This window comes from Mytilinidion resinicola (assembly GCF_010093595.1).
Source record: "Mytilinidion resinicola strain CBS 304.34 unplaced genomic scaffold BDZ99scaffold_26, whole genome shotgun sequence".
Lineage (NCBI taxonomy): Eukaryota > Fungi > Ascomycota > Dothideomycetes > Mytilinidiales > Mytilinidiaceae > Mytilinidion > Mytilinidion resinicola.
In genome coordinates this window covers 224,608-246,491 of record NW_022985462.1, presented here as the reverse complement: position 1 = coordinate 246,491, position 21,884 = coordinate 224,608, and the positions used below count along the sequence as shown (strand labels likewise).

General features: G+C 49.8%; 6 protein-coding genes across 6 annotated transcripts; 3 read left to right on the top strand and 3 right to left on the bottom strand.

The window, feature by feature from the left end:
* Window positions 1–335: 335 nt before the first annotated feature.
* On the bottom strand, window positions 336–722 carry BDZ99DRAFT_503162 (uncharacterized protein; the record flags this gene model as incomplete). Its single annotated transcript, XM_033723944.1, has 1 exon — window positions 336–722. One exon carries the CDS (start codon window positions 720–722, stop codon window positions 336–338), a length of 387 nt encoding a protein of 128 aa, XP_033570499.1.
* Window positions 723–4,369: 3,647 nt separating this feature from the next.
* BDZ99DRAFT_512018 (mitochondrial carrier) lies at window positions 4,370–6,273 on the top strand. Its single transcript, XM_033724596.1, has 8 exons — window positions 4,370–4,666; window positions 4,728–4,768; window positions 4,838–5,211; window positions 5,272–5,477; window positions 5,530–5,565; window positions 5,630–5,736; window positions 5,790–5,834; window positions 5,886–6,273. The coding sequence occupies exons 1-8, from the start codon at window positions 4,573–4,575 to the stop codon at window positions 5,907–5,909; spliced, it is 927 nt and encodes a 308-aa protein (XP_033570498.1). The 5' UTR covers window positions 4,370–4,572; the 3' UTR covers window positions 5,910–6,273.
* Window positions 6,274–6,421: 148 nt separating this feature from the next.
* Window positions 6,422–8,635, top strand: BDZ99DRAFT_526460 (alpha/beta-hydrolase; the record flags this gene model as incomplete). Its single annotated transcript, XM_033726141.1, has 4 exons — window positions 6,422–6,476; window positions 7,263–7,328; window positions 7,388–7,774; window positions 7,866–8,635. 4 exons carry the CDS (start codon window positions 6,422–6,424, stop codon window positions 8,633–8,635), a joined length of 1,278 nt encoding a protein of 425 aa, XP_033570497.1.
* A 3,085-nt stretch (window positions 8,636–11,720) lies between these two features.
* Window positions 11,721–13,476, bottom strand: BDZ99DRAFT_399384 (uncharacterized protein; the record flags this gene model as incomplete). The annotated part of the gene is made up of 2 exons (XM_033716132.1): window positions 11,721–12,642; window positions 12,671–13,476. The coding sequence occupies 2 exons, from the start codon at window positions 13,474–13,476 to the stop codon at window positions 11,721–11,723; spliced, it is 1,728 nt and encodes a 575-aa protein (XP_033570496.1).
* A 2,152-nt stretch (window positions 13,477–15,628) lies between these two features.
* BDZ99DRAFT_166389 (uncharacterized protein) lies at window positions 15,629–17,496 on the bottom strand. The gene is made up of 5 exons (XM_033712916.1): window positions 17,278–17,496; window positions 17,093–17,226; window positions 16,576–17,030; window positions 16,287–16,522; window positions 15,629–16,234 (listed from the first exon to the last, which is right to left on the bottom strand). The coding sequence occupies exons 1-5, from the start codon at window positions 17,413–17,415 to the stop codon at window positions 15,914–15,916; spliced, it is 1,284 nt and encodes a 427-aa protein (XP_033570495.1). The 5' UTR covers window positions 17,416–17,496; the 3' UTR covers window positions 15,629–15,913.
* A 201-nt stretch (window positions 17,497–17,697) lies between these two features.
* Window positions 17,698–21,783, top strand: BDZ99DRAFT_481954 (uncharacterized protein; the record flags this gene model as incomplete). The annotated part of the gene is made up of 3 exons (XM_033722453.1): window positions 17,698–17,809; window positions 18,036–21,515; window positions 21,656–21,783. 3 exons carry the CDS (start codon window positions 17,698–17,700, stop codon window positions 21,781–21,783), a joined length of 3,720 nt encoding a protein of 1,239 aa, XP_033570494.1.
* Window positions 21,784–21,884: the final 101 nt, after the last annotated feature.

Here is a 21,884-nt window from a genome sequence, read left to right as displayed (position 1 = left end):
AGAAGCGGCATCTTGAACTTATTTGTCTTGTAGGTGCAGTCGAGAAGAATAACATCAGGATTCCTCTGGAACATCTGAACACTCTCAGGATGCATAAAGTATAGATACTTGACACGGTTTGCTTTATCTAGCTCGTATTTATAGTGGTAATGAGCGTCCGGGTTGTCGCCGCCGTGTTCCTTAAGCACCTTAAGGATGGCCTGAGTTGGAGTAAGCCCCTTAAGCTTCATTTTCTTCCAGTCCCATCTCTTGTTGTATAGGTCCTGCATTGTCACATCCTTACCCTCAGCAAGTAGGTTATTGAAGATAGCACCAACAGGCGTGCCTCCATTGAGCTAATTGTAGATGGTTCGAATTGTATCCTCATCAAGATCTCGGTGCACGGCTGGAGTCCCCTCATCCGGATCAAACGGGTGGTGATTGTGGCCAGAAACCTCAACTTCGAAGAACCAATCACCTAGCTGTAGGTCTCTCGTGAAGCAGGCTTTCATAGGGCAATCGCACTTCTTTGAACGGGTCTTTTTCTTCCGATTGGCAGGCGTGTATACACCCGCGCAATCACAATGAACAAGCACCTTGCGCACCTGAGGGGGCGTGCGCTTGTCCATTTTGTTCCTATGCCGGACGATTGCATATCCTTCCTGCTTAGCCCAGGCGTTGATGGATTTCATGCCATCCTCTATGGAAGCGTGGCGGCCCCAAGGGGGCGGCCGGAGGGGCATGGTGTTGAGGTGATGATGTAGAGGAATTGGTGTTGATGCATCGAGAGTGAGTGCGCGGGTGATGTAAATTCGAACTGAGCACGAGCGGGCAAGCGAGTGAGTTTGATTGGTGGAACAATATTTATACGGGCCGGAGCTAGGCTAAATATAGGGGGGGGGCTAGGAAGAGAAAAGGGGGGGGCTACGGAGAGAATAGGGGGGTGGTAATTAAGCTCGTCCTTCTTACCTACTCTACTTGTACCAAGGGAGGGTTTGCACGCTAGCCACAAAGATCCAACGCTGCTCAAAGCAGCCTTGTTCGCACCATATCGCCTTCGCCAGCAGATCCAGTGATAACGCAGCATACACGCCGTTCTCGTAATACACATAATAGTCCCCTTCACCCCGCCTCCTTTCCATAACCAAAAGTCACTTCAACAATCAACCAACTATACACCATAATCAGAGTCACTGTTCAGATCTACCAAGCCGCAACGCCAGACTATCTCGGTTTTCCAAACTCTCAGTATTCAATCCAGTTGCAAAATGACAAATCTCCACCCCTACGATGAGTTTTTCTGCTGCAAGTGCGGCGAGGAAAGCGGACCGGATCCGCGGCGATGCGGCGAGTGTGGGCATGTGGTGTGTCAGAGTTGCTTTCCAATCTGGGATGAGTACTAGATCACTGTCGGTGAGGATGGGGTCTATGGGGAAAGTGGTGATGGGAGAAAGGGATGGAAAGCGAAGGGGTTAGTGGTAATAGCTTGAATGTCAACACTACTACTGGCTAGCTGATTTGATCTGGTAATGTGTGCATGAGTAGCCCAGGTGATCGGGGTGGTAGATGTTGTTAGGGGAAAGGGGAGTGACAGTGCGCTGATTTTGAATGCTAGGGAGAGCGATGAGAGTAGATTGGTGGACTTGTCAGCGGAATTGATGGAGTGAAGGGTATCGAGGGTATTGTCACTTCTCCCCGCATCGCACCCGCACCACGGCGACATTACTCATGCAGATGATGAAGAAGAGTGCTGGTGCTGGAAGCTAACACTGCCCTTACTGCCTTACTCGTACCAAGGCCCACGACACAATGGCCAGCGGACTCGATGAAGTGGACAACAGCGTGGAAGCAGCGTCGGCTGCAGCACTTTCTCCAGGTATACAGGAACCTCTACCATTCCCTTCTCACTCTCTTCATCTACAATTCTACAATAAACTACAGCTCCACATCAAAACTCAAGTCAAAAACTATAAATATCGAGCCAAACAAAATCAATCACACTCAGAGGTTGTCAATACCAAGCTATCAACGCTCCCATCTCACAAACTTTATCGAAACTCCCCCAAAATGGCTATCCGCTCTTCCACCCAAGGAGCTGGCTCCCTACGATATGGATATGAGGACGACGATTTTGGATTTGAGGAAAACGAGGAGTGGGTTCGTTGCTGCGGATGCCACAATCTCAACTTAACCACTGACGACTATTGCGATTTTTGCGGCCATCCAATCTGCGATCGCTGTCGCCCGCTCTAGAGGCTGCAAGCTTGCTGGAAGGGCGTGGGGAAACGAGGCTGGGAGATGAGCAGGGGAGGCATTGGGGAGTGACTGGCGGCTATAGGTAGAAGGTGAAAGTTTAATCTAATTGCTTCTGTGATAGTATGTGCTCTGGTTTAGGCTTATGTGAAGGCGTGATGTCGCCAATACGATTAACTATGAAGGCCTTTACTTCCTTGCTGTCACGCTTAAAACAGGACCTTGATCGTGTGTATTTGCTAGCGGATTCGTTGAAGTAGACGACGGCGCGGGAACAGCGCAATATGTAGCAACTTCTCTTGGTACGCAGGAAACTCTAACATCTTCTTACTCTCTATATTTGCACATTCATTTGACTAACTTGAAAATCTCAAGGCATCAGTCGCACTCCCACCACACAGATTTCCTCGATATTCTCATAATAGCCAGACGCTCTTCATTTCAGCAAATCGACTCACTAGGATACGAAAACGAGGAAGAATGGCTGCTTTGCTGTGAAAGCGACAAATACATCGGATCCTACGAAGACTGCTGTTTTATTTGTGGTCATCTGCTTTGTGAATACTGTGAGCCTTTTTTGGTCATCTGAGCTCGCCGGAAAAGTAAGGGGGGGGTTGGAGTTTCGGGCCGGGAGTAAAGGAGGTCGGGAGGATGATGAGTAGTGGCAAAAGCCTGATAATAATACCGCAATATAATCAACTCTACAATAGAATGTGTATATGATGTGGCGTTGGCGAAGGCGATGCGGTCGAGTAGAGGAGCTTGTGCTTGTCAGTCAGCACCTATGCGTTAGCATGTTGCACTCACCATCGTAGATTTACCAACGGTTTGAAGAACACGTTTAGAGTAACGCAACGCCAACAGCGCACAGAACTGTCACTCATGTTGCGATCTTAGTACATAAACCCTCCCCCGGACTCTCCTTCCTCTCTTACCGCTTGCGTCTGCAATCAATTTAAAAACGACATCTAAACCCTTAAAAGCGAATCCTATCAACTATAAATTTTGACAACCCAGAACTGCGAGACTCTATACTAAAATTTCACGAGGCCGACTCCTCGGAGGTCCGCAAGGATTACTAATTTCTCCAATGCTGTCATTGCGACCACAAGCTTTGCACATACTGTACCGTCTCGTAGGCATGAAGGAGAAGTGGGAACTGAAAAATGACAGGAGAGCCCATGGAAGGGGTGTATGAGGGCGAAAATGGGAGGTAAATGGTGATAGGTAGAATATCGGATCTATCACAGAAAAGTGAAGGAGTTTAATGAAGTGCGTTGTCCGCTACGTGCATGTTTTTGAAGCGGTTCTCATTTGCAGCCAGCTGTTTCCACGGCCTTATGGTCACGTGAGCCACCGTAAAGCTGCACGTGGAGTCGAGAACAGCGCATGACCAGCGCAGTGACGACAGAGGTATATTGCAAACACAGCATAGGACGTGGTTTTGAATCGAGAAAGATGACTCTGCTTCTTACTTTCTAAATCTCCAACCTTCTCGATACTAAGTATACCTCTATATCAAGAACTAGCATTGCTTAGGCGCAAATCTACCAATACCAGGCCACCGGAGCCTAGTACCATCATTTTAAAATCCCAAATATCCAGAATGGTTGTACCTTCTCCACCTTAAGAGCACAACCCATCGCCGCCGCCACCACCACCACCACCGTTGGGTTCCCAAGTCTGCTGTCAGTGTTTTGAGATCAACCTGCCGACCGAGAATCGATGCTACAAATGCAGGCATCAGCTTTGCATCTTCTGCACTCCTTATTAAATGGATGTGGCTTAGTCTTGGAAATGGAGGATTGAAAGCACGATGGATTAGCAGGATAGCGGTTGAGAGCAGGATTGTCAACCATGATATATCAATGTAGCTGCGTGAGTTGTGAACTGAGTCTCGTGATCGCTATCCTTCTGTGTCGAGGCGAATGTTATGCAATGTTGGAGAACAAGAGGTGAGGTCGGCGCGCCCTCGGGAGTGAATGCCGCCGCCCGCGCCCGTTGGTTGGCCATGCCACGCTCAGCAAAACCGGCCAAGACGGCACGAAGGGGCCAAGGCGGGAGCAGAGCAAGCATGTAAGCGGCGCTAGGACCACGGCCAGTACGTCACTCGCGCTCGATAACGGATGCTGCGGCATTCGTGCTGGCCAGCCTTGTTGTTGATTAAACCCGCCGCGGCCGCTCTCTATTGTGCGCTTCCAACTCTGCTGCTTGAACTCGCTCTGTGCTGCTACTGACCCGTCAATTGAGCCCTCTGCGTTGCTATTGTCCCTGCCCAGTCGTCGCAGAACTGCCAGCGGAGTGTCGTGTGTCTTCTCCGGAGCTTGGAAGATCGCGATAATGTCGTCGAAATTGGACAATCTGAAGCCGCAGAGGAAGATTGAGCTCTTCTCGGGGACGTACTTTGGTGCTTGCACGCTGGGAGGTATCATTGGTGAGTGCGACCTTCGAAAGAGCTGCCAATTGCGAGTGGCTATGGTGTTGACGTCGCGAAGCTTGCGGACCTACGCACACGGCTGTGACGCCATTAGATTTGGTAAGTTAAGCAAAACTCAGCTCACTCGTAGTGATCAGAAGCATGCAGCAGCTAACGGGAACCGAATAGGTCAAATGCCGCCGCCAAGTCGATCCAAACATCTACAAGTCCAACCTCCAGGCCTGGCGCTCCATCTATAAGGCAGAAGGCATCCGCGGTATCTTCTTCGGCTGGTCCCCCACCTTCGTTGGTTACTCGTTCCAGGGCGCCGGCAAATACGGATTGTACGAGGTTTTCAAGTACAGCTATGGCGAGAAGTTGGCGCCGGGCTTACCCAAGACCGTGGTGTATCTTGCTGCCAGCGCTAGTGCCGAGTTCCTCGCGGATATCGCCCTGTGTCCCTTGGAGGCAATCAAGGTGCGCATGCAGACAACGCTGCCGCCTTTTGCCTCGACTTTGAGGGAAGGTTGGAGCAAGGTGGTCGCTCAGGAGGGCTTTGGAGGGTGAGGAATACCAACTGCTTAGTTCTGTTGGCGTTCTGATTTGCTAACGAATCTGCATAGTCTCTACAAGGGACTCTTCCCACTCTGGGGCCGACAGATCCCCTACACCATGGTCAAATTCGCGACTTTCGAGAGTGCCGTTGCTCAGATCTACAAGACGCTCGGGAAGCCCAAGGAGGCCTACAATACCCTTCAGCAGACTGGTGTTTCGTTCCTAGGTGGTTACATTGCTGGTATTGGCTGCGCTGCGATTTCTCACCCGGCTGGTAAGACTGCGTCACGTACGATTCGGCGGAGGACTTGCTAACCTGAGGATAGACGTAATGGTGTCAAAACTCAATAGTGATCGCAAAGGTAAGTCTACGAGAATCTTATTCGGGTAATAGATCGTGGTGTACTGACTTCCGTTTCTCCGCAGCTGGTGAGGGCGCTGGTCAGGCCATGGCGAGGATATACGGAAACATTGGCTTCAAGGGTCTCTGGAACGGTCTGCCAGTCAGGATAGCTATGATCGGAACGTTGACTGTAAGGATGAAGGTGGTGCCTGGTTCTAGAAACCTACTAACTCGGATACCTAGGCATTCCAATGGCTCATCTACGATTCGTTCAAGGTCTACCTAGGGGTAAGCTATTCGGAAAGCTCTTCTACACAACAAATTGCTAACATTTATCAGCTGCCGACCACCGGAGGGCATTAAAGATCGACTTGCGTGTTGAGAGCCCAATGAAATAGTTGGATGTTCTAGCTGAGGTATTTCAAGGGGACGAAGGCGGTCTCCTCACCCGCAAGAACATACGGATAGATGACAGCAACAGGCTTGCGGGACACGACGGTTGGTATTCAGGGGAGCTGGCTTTGAGTAGATTTCACGAGTCTTAATTTTTGCATGCTTGGCGTGCGGTTCAAGGCGCAGTTCTGGGTAGGTCTCACTTGCGCTATACTGAATTCATCATCTTCACACAGTACCTAGAAAGAAGTCTGTGCACACTTGCTCGCCGCTGCCTGACGAGCTTCCGTGCCTTATTAAACATCTGGACAAGGTGTAAATGTCTCAAGAATGCAAATTTGAGCGCCTTCAAACGCTTCTGATTAGCCTACGTTGCCGCTGTCCAGGGTTCTTCACCATATCATTAAGACTTAGCAAGAGGATCCAGAAACTGAACTGAAAGTGAGTGCACAGATTCATGTTTTTGTACTGTATTTCCAATCATGATCGGTACAAACGTTGATCAAAAGGCTTCGGTGGTGCTGATGGGCCACATCGGTGACTGGCGGTTTACCACGTTGTTCCCTGCTCTGCCGATGTCACATGCTCCAACCCATTATCTAAAGTCCAGATCACATTCATTTACACAAGAAGTACTCCACCCAGGAAATAGCCTCTTGACGTTCCTACCTCCAGTGCCTCCTAATCTGTGTACACCCTGCTAACGCTGTATGGAGCAGCTTCACGAGTTTACTGGTTGTCCAAAATGCAGACTTTCTCTCTCATTCGGAAAGCTCGAAATGTTATGAGGCGCCTTATGCAGCGGTGACCGGGTGTACAGATGTCTATGACGAGGCATTGCAGCTGCCACATCTTGTCAAGGTGTTACCACTGGATCTGATGTCCCTTCTGCGCACACCCTATTGACGCTGCTTGGAGTAGCTTCTCTACTTTACCGGAGGTCCAAAATGCTGAACTTCTCTCTCATTCACAATGCTGAAAGTACTATGAGGCACCTCATTCAGCGGTGACCGAGTGTACTGTAGCTGCCACATTTCACCCAGGTGACGCTCCTTTTCACTCTTCTACCTACCTATTTAAACTTCTCCCGTCTCGTTTCCTCTTGTCCTCTTACAACACACTACTACAGGACACTTCCTCACTGCATCAATTGAACATTCATCAGCGCTTCCATCAGTCCTGCATCCATCAGCACAGTATCCATTCAATCAGCCAATTTCTTTACCATGCTCAAGTTGAACGTCGCCGCCCTGGCCTTGGCCTGCACCATCCTCGCCGCCCCCACCCCACTGACTGCCAATGTAACTAATGGCACCTATGCAGGCATCTACTCGAGCGAGTGGGATCAGGATTTCTTCCTCGGCGTCCCGTATGCTTTGCCACCGACTGGTAATCTCCGCTTCCGTGCCCCCATCCCCTCAATACCACCTGGGAGGAGTCCCGATCAGCAACCAAGTACGCCGCTGCCTGCGTCGGCTATGGCAGTGACCATGACTCCTACTCGAACGTCTCCGAGGATTGTCTTTACCTCAATATCGTCCGACCCTCAAGTTCTGTCAGGCCCGGCTCGGAAAGACTCCCTGTCGTGGTTTGGATTCATGGCGGAGCATTAAACGAGGGCTCGGCGAACGACCTGCGATACAACCTCACTTTCATCGTCGACCGCAGCGTCAAGATCGACAAGCCGATCATCGCTGTCAGCATCAACTACAGGTTGAGCATATGGGGCTTCATTACTGGCAACGAGGCTATCCACAGCGGGAATGCGAACTTGGGGCTCAAAGATCAGAGGTTGGCGTTGAAATGGGTTAAAGAGAACATAGGTTACTTTGGGGGTAAGTTGCTTTTGCTTGAGCTGAGATCTCGGTCTTGAATCTCCTACCCAACCCCAACCTTCCAATGAGCCCAGCCTAACGAGACCATCAGGAAACACGAGCCAGATAACTATCTGGGGGGAATCTGCCGGCGCCTTCTCCGTCGGTGCACATCTCACAGCCTACGGCAGCCGTGACGACAACCTCTTCCACGGCGCCATCATGCAACCCGGGAGCCCCCTCTACTACGGCTCGATTCGGGACTGGAACAAGACAGCATACAATATCGTGTCCGAAGGTATGTCCTGCAACACCATGGACGGCGGTCTACAATGTCTGCGAGAGGTTTCGTTCGAGAAGCGAAACAGTTTCATCACCGAGACTGGCTTGACGCAAGCTGGATTATGGCAACCCGTTGTCGACGGAGATTTCATCCAGGGCCACGCTAGTGAGCAGCTCGCAGATGGCGCATTCGTTCGGGTCCCTATCATCACAGGGGCGAATTCGGACGAAGGGACAGCCGTCGTCAATGGTACCCTCTTCGATGCGACACTCGACAACGAAGAAAAGACAGATGAGTACAGTTACATTGCGCCATGGTTGTCCGCTCGCGAGACCAACACTCTCAAATTTCTCGAAAGTACGTTCCCCCGCGTCATTTCCAACCCTATTGATGTTCAAAAACTGACAATTTACAGCATTTCCTATTCCCCTCCGTTCCCGCCGGCTATCTCCCGACAATCTGGAACGTCTACCGAAATGAAGAAATTCCTGCATACAGACCGTATGCTGAATGGAATTCTTCCACCTTCTCGAACTGAAATCGCCGTGTGGCGAACGCCTACTACGGCGATGCAACCATCCATGCCCCGCGTCGTCTAACTTGCCAAACTTGGGCCAAACACAATGTCTCCGCGTACTGCTACAACTTCGACCTTGTCACAAATGGCAGATCTTACGTCGATGGCGCCACCCACTTTGACGAGGTTGCGTTCGTGTTTAACAACAAAAACGGCTCCGGGTATCAGACTAATCCAATGGGCGGCCACAAAGCGGAAGGTTTCAGGCTCATAAGCGACAATATGACCGACGCGTGGGTCCGTTTCATTACAAATGGGAAACCTTACACACGAAGCGTGCCCAAAGACGGGTTCCCTTGGCCGAGGTATGCGCCACAGAATAGGTCCGAAGTGTCCCCATTTCGAGATTCTGAGGGCTACTGTGTTCAGTTTTATTACTTCGAGTGGAACGGTGATCCCTAGGAGGATGAGCCCATAGTTGGCCACTGGGAGCATGACAAGTACAGGAAGGAGGGGATGAAGTTGATAAACTCATTGAATCAGGAGCTGTATGGCCGTTAGAGTAGAGACTGGAAGCACAGAGGAGTGTTTATTCTTTTCCTTTCAATAGGTCCTAGAACCTCTAATACACTTTTATTCCTTTCAAAATTGCTTCTTTTTCCTCGCAATTCAAAGTGATGAACTTCTGTGCTCTCTTCCACACTACCGAATCAGATCATATGTTTGGGCACACCGATATACAGTTCGTGGACTCCCATATGGGCACAAACGCCAAGCCGCCACCAAAATTATGTGGGTTCGAAGCGTTCCCCACCGCGCAATAATTAAGAATACTAAATGAAACTCTTAGTACGTTAAGAACTACCTACAAGGAAGCCTTTTCACTCTTTAGACCCTTGGAATTCTATTGTGTTGTGGTTTTGAACTTTTAACAAAGTAGGGGCCCTCCCCGTCTACGTAGCGCCACCAAAACTAGTTTTATCTTTGTTTGAATAAGCATAATCCAAAGAACTTAAAAGAGGGGGAAAGTGCCTAAAAACCTATCCTAGTATCTCTTGTCTTGTATTACGCTTTGTTGGGCGTTATATTAGTAATGAAAGGGAGGTTTGCCGCAGATTTATGGGGGGGTGTGCCCATATGGGAGTCCTAGTACTGTAGGTCCACTCTGGCTTCTCTCTTGTTCACGTGACACCACTGTCAGGGGGCACCCCATGTGAGGTGTCTTCAGTCACTCAAAAGGTAGTCCAATCTCCAATGCGTTGACATTTACATCGTACTCGAAACCGTAAATCAGACCAAAGGAAATACCATGACACTCAACCTATTCATTTGACAAGCACTCGAATTCGTATATTCTCGTTCGTTCGTTTTGGGGGCTATCATACGGCTCCAGGCGCCTCACGCGGGTGCGAGATTCCAAAAACACGATGTCAAGTTCCTGACTGTGTATATTGGAAAGGGTGTGATTCGAGGCTTTTGACGTGCGGTTGGCGGTGTTTGAGGGGCCCTGTGAGGTTGGACTTGATTTGAGCATGATGTCAAGGTTGTAAGACCGTGAATTGGAAGGTGTCTCGATCTGCGTACATGGAGCCTTGAATACGTTCTTCTGTCGATTTCGAACGGTGTAAGCGTGCAATTTGCACGTCGGTTGACGCTGCCTGAGGCGCCTTGTGAGGCCCAGCGCAAGCTGAACAGGATGTTAAGGATCTGAGAGTTCAAATTGGAGGGGGTGAGATTGGAGGGGATTTCTAGGGCGAGGGATGCTGTGATTGGTGTTTGGTGATAGAAAAGGTGGCGCTCCATTCCTACAACAAGCTGTCTCGTGTGTACACCTACCTGTCTACCACCACTTGGGGAGCTTCAATGGGTTTTTAGGAACCGGAACCAGAATAGAAGGCCTTCGCCTTGGACTACGTGGAAACTCGTTGAAGCACCCAAGCAGTGGTAGGCAGGTGTACATACGAGACGAAGTGATTAGTGTCTTTCTTTCACGCCCAGCATGAGTGTCCACGAACGGCGATCGTTCGCCTCTTTGAACATCACATCAAATTCTTAATCGAATAGTATGTATTGTGTTTCGGCATAGATATCCGCACACCTCTCTGCCACCACTTGTGGTGCCTCGTAAGTTTTTCAGAGTTCCGAATTATACGGAAGTCGTGCGTTTTGAACATCTGGTAAACTCGTGAGGTTACCTCAGACAGCGTCAGCAGGGTGTACTCAGATTAGAAGAAGTGTGTCCGCTGTGCGCCCCGGATTTCTCCTGGCATGTTGAAGCCCCACGAATAGAAAAGTGTACGAATATCTGTAACAAGGCACGGTATCCGCACACCTCTTTGCCACTGCTTGAGGTGCCTTATGGTTGTTTCCGAGTTCCGAATCATACAGAAGTCCAACCTTTTGAATATTAGGTAAAATTGTTAGGCCGCGCCAGGCAGCGGCAGAGGAGTGTACAGAGTTTGGGAGTGTTGTCTATTTTAATATCCGCACACCTCTTTGCCACCGCTTGAGGTGCCTTATGGTTGTTTCAAAGTTCCGAATTATACAGAAGACCTGCCTTCTGAACATCTGGTAAGCTTGTTAGGTCACCCCAGGCAGCGGCAGAAGAGTGTACACAGATTAGGTGTGCGCTCCGCCGCGCGTAAGTTTCTGGGAATACTGCGAGGCTCCCTAAGCGGTGGTAGAATGGTGTGCGGATATCTATGATCACACGCAGTAGCAGGAGAGATCTGATCATGTCTGAGGCCCTCTAAATGTGTCGGAAAATTCGAGAGCGATGGCACAGTTTGGAAATTGTATATCCGAAAGTTCCATCACTTTTCTAGGCAATCTAGCCCGTCCCCCCGTAGTTCACAAACCCTTTTGCGAGCGGCAGCCGTTGAGATGGGAGACGGCAATGGAAGATGGCGATGGAGCGTGACATCGTGGACATAATCGGAATAACAATGGACCTGCTCGGCGCGCCCGATGCCTCTTCACTCTCCAGCCTTGCTCTCATTATTTCAGCGTTGGAGCAGTAAACAATCCTGGAGGAATCTTGTATTCGAGAAAGGATTGGACTCGACCAAATAATTCGCGGCTTCGGGCACGCAACCCATCCCTCCCCTGGTTGCCCCCCTCCTTCCCCTCCCACACTCCAGCCCCTTCCTCTTCCCTTATTTCTCTTTCTACAGTAGATACCCATAGACGGCTAGTCCCTTTTGCCATTCTTTAATGCGCTCACAGACTCCCTCCTGTTCGACATCAGATGCGCCACCGCTATCTAACTCTTCGTCGGACTCTCCAAGATCAAACCACTCATGGGTGCGAATGTTTACCTCAGATGCGGGCCAGCCGTCTGCCCTTAACCAGGAGAAGATACCCCGTGTCGCTACCTTTGACGCAACGTCGGATTTAAGGGTTATGCGTGACGGTATTTCCAATAATATAGGCTGAGGGATTGCCCAATCAGACCTCCTCGTGGTTTGAATATTGTATCCTTCGTCAATAACACCTTTACGTCCAGTCAGGTCCCATTTCCATCCGACATATTCCAATCTATGTCCGCAGTGAATGTGTCCTTGGACCTCAATGTCAGTGTCACAAATCCGTGTGTTACCAAAAGGCTGCCAAGGACATATCGGAGCCTTATCGTGGTCGGATCCAGTTAGGAAGAGCATACGACATTCATCTGCACGGCTTATCTCGTTTCTAAAAATAGGCTGGGATGGACTAAGACTGATAAATGAATGAGTCGTTGCTGTCCAAGCTCCAGCATGGAGATCTACGGGAGGTGTGCCTGACCGGGCCATTTGTAGAACACGTTTTTCAAGGCCGAGGATAGCAGCACCTAGCCATAGAGGAGCGAGGGAAGGCTGTCGTTTCGCCATAATTGCGACTAATTTCTGGTGGTCACATTTGTTGATGATAGAAAAAATTGGTTCCAGCCACGGGCTTACAACGTTACACTCTATTGTCTGATCAAAAAATGGCCCGCCAAGGAGCGCAAGCACTCCTCGCGGATTGCAACTTAGCGTCATATAGTAAGGAAGACGATCGTATTCTTCCAAAATAGACTGATGTACAAAACCTTGAGGCTTCGTGGTAGAGCTATATGCAACCGGTTTCACCGGGGGACCCCGGAGGAGAAATGTTGGAACAACGAGGTCGGGGAAGTGACGTATCCGCCTTGTTGCCAAGGGTTGGGAATAGTAAGGCCATGGCGAGAGCTGCTAAACCCTGGTCGTGGATGTCGTAAGTGACACACAAGTCTTGTAGAAATTGTAAGGCTTTGTCGGATGATGGTGGAGCTAATTGCGATGAGGGATGGAGGTTGCTTGAAGTTCTTTGAAGCTTGAACCTCTGGTTATTAGAGATTCGAACGGACCAGGGAGACAGATAAACCCCACCATGAATTACACTCGTAGCAGTCCACGCTTGAGCTATTACTGCGGCCCACCACTGTGCCGCATCGTCGCAGAGACAGCCAAGATCTACTGCAATCTCTTCAGGAGAATTGTCGTTGTGTTCCTTCTCCCACCAATTCTGATATTGTATCTGACTACGAGGACCTGACTTTGCATTTACAGGCGTCTGCATCTCTACCCATTTGGCTGATAGAATGTAAGCCCAGGCAAATGCTAGAATCGCCAGGTAATTGCATCCAGTATGATCCCGGTTATTGGGCCAGTCGGTGAATCGAGAGTTGTCCGTTAGGAGAAAGGAGGTCGCCCGTCTCGTTCCAAAGATAAGTTTATGGTTAAGCTCCTTATCTTTGAGATCGCACGCGCCGTCGTCGCATAGCCGCCAATGTGAACTGCCACTGCTATATAGTTGCCCCCCATCGTTGTCAAAAGTAAGGCGATCAGTAATCGCCCCTCTGCTGTGCCAGAAGCGTAATTCTGGTGTCTTGCCGAGAACATTCTGAAGCTGGAAGCAAGACATAGGAAATCCGCTTTCTAATTGCGCGTCTCGAACGTGAGAAGACCAGAGACACTGGCTGCGCTCGAGCGTGCTTCGAATCTTTTGAGGATGAGCTTGAACGTGTTCAGCCATGATGAATTAAACTAATTAAATTAGCTGCATCTTATAATACATTTGAGTTGTCTTACTCTTGGTGTCAGAGTTACCCAGTGTGCTCTGATGGAAGTTCTTCTTTCTCGCAGCTGACACGGATTATACTAATTCCGTTCTACCGTCGTCGTCACCAAGAATTCATTGGATAAGCAGTACGGCGCTTGGCAGCTTGCAAAATGTATCTTGTACCATAGTAGTGTTATAAAGGTACATACGTGTAAGCTAAGTTATGCCAATTACACCAAATGATGGAATTCTGACATATCAACTTCCGATTGTATGGATGATCAAGGCACTTCTTGCAAACGACATAAGTCCAACCATTTACTCCAGCATGCCCTCTTGCCTGACAGATTATCTAATTATTCTTACAACCGAGGACCGTGCATTTGTAGAAATTATGTTCGTTGTTGGCATGTTGGCGCGTGTCACATGTCCCTTTTCGTCCGGAGCTTGCGGACATGCTTGTGTCTCTAATTACTATCAATTTTGCTTGAGCGCATAAGTATGAAAACCTACTTAATAAATTGGGCAGAGCGGTGCAAAGCTAGGGATCATCGGCGCGAGCACCGCCTGATATTTGTGCTGCTCGCTCAGCTCATCCCCACAGTTGGTAAGCCATGCGCCGCTCCGGTGAGTCCAACGTCAAGCAGCAGCCGGCGAAGCCAGACGCGTCGATCACGCTCTCACGCTCCCATTCCACAACACCGGCTCTAAGTTCGGCCACCAATAAGAGCATTTCATTACGCCCCGATCCTGATGTAGAGGGACAGCTTTCTAGTGTCAAAACGCGGCCAGATGCGGAGCTGCCTCGACGAAGCTCTTGGTGGCCTTCTATAACTAGGTCGCAGCCATTTGACGGAGCAGGCGGAAAGACAGTGTAAAAAGACCTGATGGCAACATGAACCAAGTGACGGGAATGAATTAGCTGGAGAAGCATTTTCAAGAAGAGGGAGCGTAGCCAAAATTAGAGGAGCGAGTTTAAGACTGGGTGCCGGAAACGGGATCCATAGGAACCAGAACGGGACCCTTTGAACCTTAGCCACAGCCCACATTGGGCCTTTGCTAGGCAATCCGTTCAGCGTTGGTACCGACGGAAAAGACCTTGAAAAATAATGAGCAACATGACGGCCCTTTTGTCAATACGCATATTCAAAAAGTAATAAAGTCCATCGGGAGCGATGACGACCGGTAAACTCGTGATTCTTGAATTCGTATCATATAAACCAGCTCCAGAACTCTTTCATTACCTCATCGGTAAATGCCTTTGCCGATTTCCTTCATAACCTTCTCCAACTAGTCGCCCCATAATCCTCCCTCCGGTTCTTGCCCACTCTCGATTTCTACCCGATATCTTCAAGATAGTAGCATAAAAGCTAATAAGTTTAAAGATGCCTTGGACAGAGCGCGTTAACAAACTCGTAAACTTTTTATCCGGTCCGAGAATCGTAATATCACCAGTAGCAGAAGACGGGTAAGCGTAGTAGATTTTGTGCGCGTAGCCGATAATAGCGAGGGTGGGTTCAAGGAGGGCTATAAAAGAGGGGTTGTCTGCATTAATATCGGGATTGTAGGTCTTATTTAAATTATAGTCGACTCTAGAATTAGACGCAGGTTTACTTTCTAATACAGGAGTTCTATAAAAAGCTCTCCTTGCTAACTCTATCTTCTTCCGCAAACTCGCCATCCAGATGCCTATCTGTAGCTCTGCCTCCTTTTAGTCGCCATTCCCTGGCCTAACCTTAATTCCAAAAAAGAGAACAACATATAAGATGAAATTATCTGTAGTATAGGAGATATATATTATATTAACTTCCTCCAGCCGGTTATATAGCGCGGAGAAATACAGATTAAAGTATAATTATAAGAAGTAGAAATTAGTTTTATAGAAGAGATAGCGTTTCTTACTTAGCGTAGAGGGGTCGGGTATATAGAAGAGGCATAGAAGGTTTATGCTTTAGGATTACCTGTAAGTTTAGCAGTAAAGGTATATAGGGAGAGTAGGATTTACACACTTTTAGGCCGCCACTTATCCTTGCTATAAAGCTTAATAGCAAGCTTAATAAGTGGCCAGACAATACTAGTTATGCTCAGGTTCAAAAGTGGAAATGGACTTTGGTGGGGTCGCTTCTGGGGATAGTTTATAAGGCTAAATGAGCATCAACGACCTCGAAAGTGCCAAAGTAAATAGTAAAATTACAGGTTTCTCAAGTGTGCTACGAACCTTACCCGAGCCGAACCAAGTCATCCCCACAACAGTATCTAATCACACACGTTCGGCACGCTCAACCGCAGCACATCACACTCACGTCCTTGCTGCCGCCTTCTTCGGCGCCTCCTTCGAAATATCCGACTCGGTGTAGTAGAAGTTTTCCTCGGGTATGCAGCCCCTCAGGAACTCCGGCTCGCTGCCGCGGACGTAGATGTCCTCGTACAGGATCTTGGGGGTTGGGTCGGGCGGGGCCATTTTCTCGGCCTCTGCGACTTCAGCGTCAACGTTATTGCGAGCTTCCTTGTCGATGGCCTTGAGCTCCTCCTCAGATGTGACACCCCAGTCGAGGAGTTTCTGCTTCAGGCCGGCGATGGGGTCGTTGGTGCTGCGCATGCGTTGGATTTCTTCGCGGGTCTGGGTGAAGTTAGTGATGGTGGACTGAGGTTAACTGTACAGGGGAGCTTACGCGGTAGGTTGTGCCAGGGTCACTCATGGAATGTCCACCATAACGGTAGGTGACATATTCGTAGACAAGGGGACCCTTTCCTTGGCGGCACCACTCCTTTCCGTATGCCACGGCGGCCTTCACGGCTAGGACGTCCATGCCGTTGATTTTCAAGCCGGGAATGTATTGGCCGCGCTTGTAGTAGTCCGTGAGAGCGGCAGCTCGGTTCGCTGCTGTGCCCATTCCGTATTTGTTGTCTTGGAAAGTGTTAGCAATCTATCAAGTTCGAAAATGTAATGGGGAATCCTACTTTCACATCCAAAAATGATGGGAAGATTCCATAGCTTGGCCATGTTGAATGCCTCAAAGACTTGTCCCTGATTTGATGCTCCGTCGCCATACAGAGCCAATGTCACGTTCTCCTTGCCTTCGTATTGGTTGGCGAACGCAATACCAGCGCCAACAGGTACCTGGGCACCAACGATACCGTTGCCACCGTAGAAGCCAGTAGAGAACATGTGCATGGATCCGCCCTTGCCGAAAGCAATGCCCTCTCTCCGGCCCAACAGCTCTCCGATAATGGACTTGACGGTTCCTCCGCGCATCAGAGCGAAGCCGTGGCAGCGGTAGGCGGTGATGAGGTGGTCGGTCTTTTGGAGGGCGTGCTCAATGCCGACAGCGACCGCTTCTTGGCCAGTGGACAGATGGCAGAAACCCCGAATTTTCTTCTCCTTGTAAAGCCTGTCGGCGGCCATTTCCATGCGCCTAGATAGTATAAGTATCTGGTCCAATGGGTTCGGACTTTCGCGGAAAGAGGCTATTCATACCGTACGGCCACCATGTCGTAGTACATCTGCTTCAATTCCTTCTTGGTGGTGTCGAGCGTGTAGGAAGGCGGGTCGAGCTCGTAGGTCTCGAAGCTCTCGTCGGAGAGGCGGACCTCGAACGGCTTGTCATCTTCCTACTCGTGGTTAGCAAGCTGAGGCTCATTTGCACCTGTCGCGGTCCGTACTGAAGGCACGCTGTCCTTGTCAGCATGCGACGAAGCCGCGTCGGTGGTGACAGTCCGGAAGGCAGGGCGCGCGACGGGTGCGAAGATATTGCGGCGTAGTGGCGCAGCTACGCTCGCCCTCAGTGTCCTGGAGAACATGCCGGAGAGACGAAGGAGAGATGAGGGAGAGAGAGGTGGTGGGAAAGGAGACGGGAGGCGGTCGGCGTGGTTGAGGTGTAAATGTTGAGCCAGCTTTCGGGACTCCAAAGATTCCCCGGAGCCCTCACCCCCGTCGCCAAAACGGCTGGCCATTGGTACAATACACTTCATCGTTATTATCCAAACATCCCCATCTGGTTAAGCAATATCCATGTTATATGTTAACATCGACAACTCTTGTCTTCAAAACTACAAAGTACATGTTGAAGCCCAGGTAACGAGATGGATGCTTCTTGGGCATCCTGGGTGACTGCTCCAGCTGGCCTGCCACTATTCAAAGTACTTGCGGCGACCGAAAAGAACTTGGGAAATGACACTCTATCCACTTCTAACAGTCCGTAAATTCACTAGGCCTCCTCACTTCGTCTGCAAAGCTATCAGTGCATGTGGTACCTTTCGTTGTGAGGCTCTAAACATGTGCCGAGACATGGCTTAACTATCTCCGAACCATCTCCAAAGCTGCGCGACTGCAACACCACGACCCTGCTGCCTTAGGTCAAGCTCTCATCCAACAGCATCCCTTTCAATTGTTTTTCTATGCTCTCAGATTTGGCTGACAGCCACCTTCTCGTTCCAGTCCAATATTCGGCGTGACTGGGATGGCACCCTTTGCGAAGCCTTGATATCATGTTCGCAGTCGCAGGCCCGTGACAGCTCCCTATCAAAGCCACATCGAGCGAGGAAGTATTCCGCGATGGACTTTCCCACCTTTTCACGTGAGGAGAGCGCCTCACCTGCGAGAGGACAGACTCCCAGTTCGACTGTCTCCTATGCGATAAAAACTACTCCCTCCACCCCACTCTCTTCGTCGACTTCTTTGGGCGTGGCATCCAGGAATGAGGACGACTCGCTGCACCTCGACTTCACCGACTACATCGCTCTAGGTTGTTTACATTATGATGATTTCGTTGTTTCTCCCCCTGTCCCTACGAAGCCCTGGTCGGAGATCTATCCAGCCCTAGGTCAGCAATGGAAGCTGAAGCTCAAAGAGGATGCATCCGTTCTACTTACAGCGGGTTGGATACGAATGTTTGCCTACGCGCTAGAGAGCCTGGCAGCAGGGTGCGCCGTCTTCAGAATCTTTTTGCGACCTCTAGAGTCGTACGAAGATCGGCAGAACAAGATTCTCAAATCTCGATTACGGTCGCTCGTCCAGCGCATCAACATTTCGCAAGAAGCCTGGTCAGGGCGACATGATGTAGCGCAACAAATGTTCGATCCGTGGGCGACGGGAGAAGATGAATCACTTTTCTATCTATTCAACACAATACCCTCCCCTCACCCTGATCCGGGTGTTATCTCATGTCCCTACTCAAGGCAGGCAGCAGAAGACCTACTTAACCCAGGAACGCTCCAAGGACTGAGGACAAAGTTGTACGAATTCCAGACACGATCTGCATCGCTAATGGTTCAGAAAGAATCTGCACCGCATAAGATTCTAGACCCGCGTTTCGAACCAAGATACTCTCTTGATAATCGTCTATTTTACTACAACCCGAATGATATGGAGTTTGTCCTGAAGCCGCAGTATTACGACTCCAACAGAGGTGGCATACTTGCGGAGACCATGGGGATTGGAAAAACTTTGATTTGTCTCGCTGTAATACTATCAACTAAAGATCATATGCCGTCCGTTCCGCCACGATATCAAGGAGGAGAACGACGTTGGGGCCGACTTAGCCGCCCTGGAGAGAAAGTTCGCCCAGAACAAGGAAGTTCTGACACTGAGAACTCTTCGCCAGCCAAAGAGATCTCAGGCATCAATGGCTCGACAACTATCACGTCTTATGGGGCCGACGACTTCTGGAAAGTGGGCACTCTTGCCAAGATGGCTGCTGCAACGGCGACTCGCAATTCTATACCCTGGAAACGCCTCATTCCTAAAGATACCGAAAGCTCCAAAATTCTGGATGCTGCCGTGCCCTCATATGACGTGCCAATCGAACAGGCCCGGAGAAGTCGCAGCAGCTTGACCAATATTACGCAGAAGGTCACGCTGTGTAGCGGCACTTTAATTGTAGTTCCTCCAAATCTTCTGACTCAATGGCAATCCGAGATTAAGAAACACGTTGCTGACGGGTATCTCAAAGTTCTGGTACTAGACAACAAATTCACTGCGAAATTGCCAGGGAGTGAGAAACATGCAGAGCGGGATGGCATTTTCTGTACGAAGCTTCTTCCATCGTCTGCTATGTTACGAACGTATGATATTGTTTTGTTTAGCCGGCCACGCTTTGAACAAGAAATCAAGGATGGCGAAGATAGGTACGGACGACGACTTCACACTGGTGCGCCAACAATCTGCCAATGCCCATATATTGGCGCAACCCGCATTCCCGACTGTCGCTGTTTCAAAATAGATGAGACGTATCGATCTCCTCTCAAAGAATTGCATTGGTTGCGAATGATCATCGACGAAGGCCACAATTTTGCCTCGGCCAAATCCAATGCGGTGCTCATTGCCGGCCAGATCCAGGCTGAACGCCGCTGGGTGGTATCTGGAACCCCAGCGAAGGATTTGGTGGGTGTCGATGTGGAGCTGCCAGTCACAGACGAGTATGAATCAAGAGATGCCGTCATGGAGAAGAGGCGTCAGTTCAGCGAATCGGATGATACCAAATCAGCCGTGAAGAGCTTGAGAGATCTTGCAAAGCATTTCCTAAAGGTCCAACCCTGGGCGGATTGCGATTGGGACGATTACGTTTACCGTCATGAGAAGACAAGCAAAAAGAAGACTTACACATGCTTCTCCGCGTGTATGAAGCAGACGCTAGGCGGATTGGTTATCAAGACTGCGCCCGAGATTTACGAAAAGGAGGTCAGCATACCCGAGTTGACACATACCATCATCCGCCTAAAGCCTTCTTGGTTTGACAAAATGTCAGCCAATCTCTTCATTCAGGTTATGCGAGCCAATGCCATTACCAGTGAGCGAGCGGGCGTCGATTACTTGTTCGACAATCACAAAAACAGCGTTAAGGCACGGCATAGCTTACTGAAGAATCTTCGGCAGGGCAACTTCACATGGACCGGCTTCACAGAGGAAAACGTCCGCGAGACCTTGGAAACTAGCCATAAATATTTGAACAAGGAGGACAAAAAGTGCTCACAGCAGGACGTCGAAATTTTGACAGAAAGCATGCAGATGATTGAGCAGGTCTTGGGATCTCCTCGCTGGTTGTCTCTCAGTAAAACACACGAGATGGGTTTCTTCGTGGAGAGTTGGCCACAAGAGTCCATTGAATATTTTGCGCTTGGTGGAATAGCAGCGCCGCAGATGATTGGAGTCTCTCAACTATTAGAGGGCCAATTTCATGTGAATAGTCAGGTATCTTCAGATGATCCGGCGTCCGGACTTGTCGAAGTAGGCGAACATGGGAGATTAAGGCTGGAACAAGCAGCGAAAGCCGAAGAAGAGACTGCAGCAAAACGTAAGACTTCGAAGTCCTCCGAAGTCGCCCCCAAAGGAGTGCCTTTATCATGCGTGGACGGGGAACCAACGTCAGCATCAGCTAAACGCTCTTTGCCCACGCGAGTGAACTCGTCTCCAAAGAAAGGTAGCCAGTCAACACAGAATGCAAACGCGCCAGCTGCGTCCAACGGAAACGGGGAATTCAAACCGGCAATAAGAAAGCGGAAATTGACATTCTCTGACATTACCAAAGAGCTGGCCGCTGGGTCACCCCTCTTGAAAACTCATGTCATCGGGACGACCTCCTCCAAATTGAGCTATCTCCTCGACAGAGTAATGCTGTTTCAAGCTGAACACAAAATCATCATCTTCTACGATGGCGACAACACCGCATATTATCTATCTCAATGCCTGGACTCTTTGCACATCGGCCATCGTATCTACGCTCGCACCCTCGACTCCAACAAGCGGGATAATTACATACACCTATTCAAAGAAGATCCCAACATCCGTGTCTTTCTTATGGACGTCGCTTGTGGTTCCCACGGACTGGATCTCCATGTCGCGAGCGTTGTCCTCATCATCAACCCCATCAACCGGAAGGACGTCGAGGCACAGGCCATCAAGCGTGCTCATCGAATCGGCCAGACCAAGAAAGTCCTTGTCGAAACGCTCATCCTGGAAGGCACAATCGAGGAGGCCATCTTTGACGCCGTCGTCGAGCGCACGCAGGGCATGCGCGTGGATGATGATCTGCTCAAAGCGAAGACAATCGAAGACGACAAAGGGATCCAAGAGATCATCCAGAACGCCAAGATTGTGCCCGTGAAACCGAGCGAGGCGCAGGGAGAGAATCAGATGGCGAGGCTAAGGGAAAGGCAACGGGTCTTTGCTAGGCCGAATCGAGCGGAATACGATGGTGCGTGGGAGAGCAATAACTTCGTGGCCAATGCAGCGGAGACTGGTAAGAAGAAGGCAAAGGGACCAGCGAAGAAGG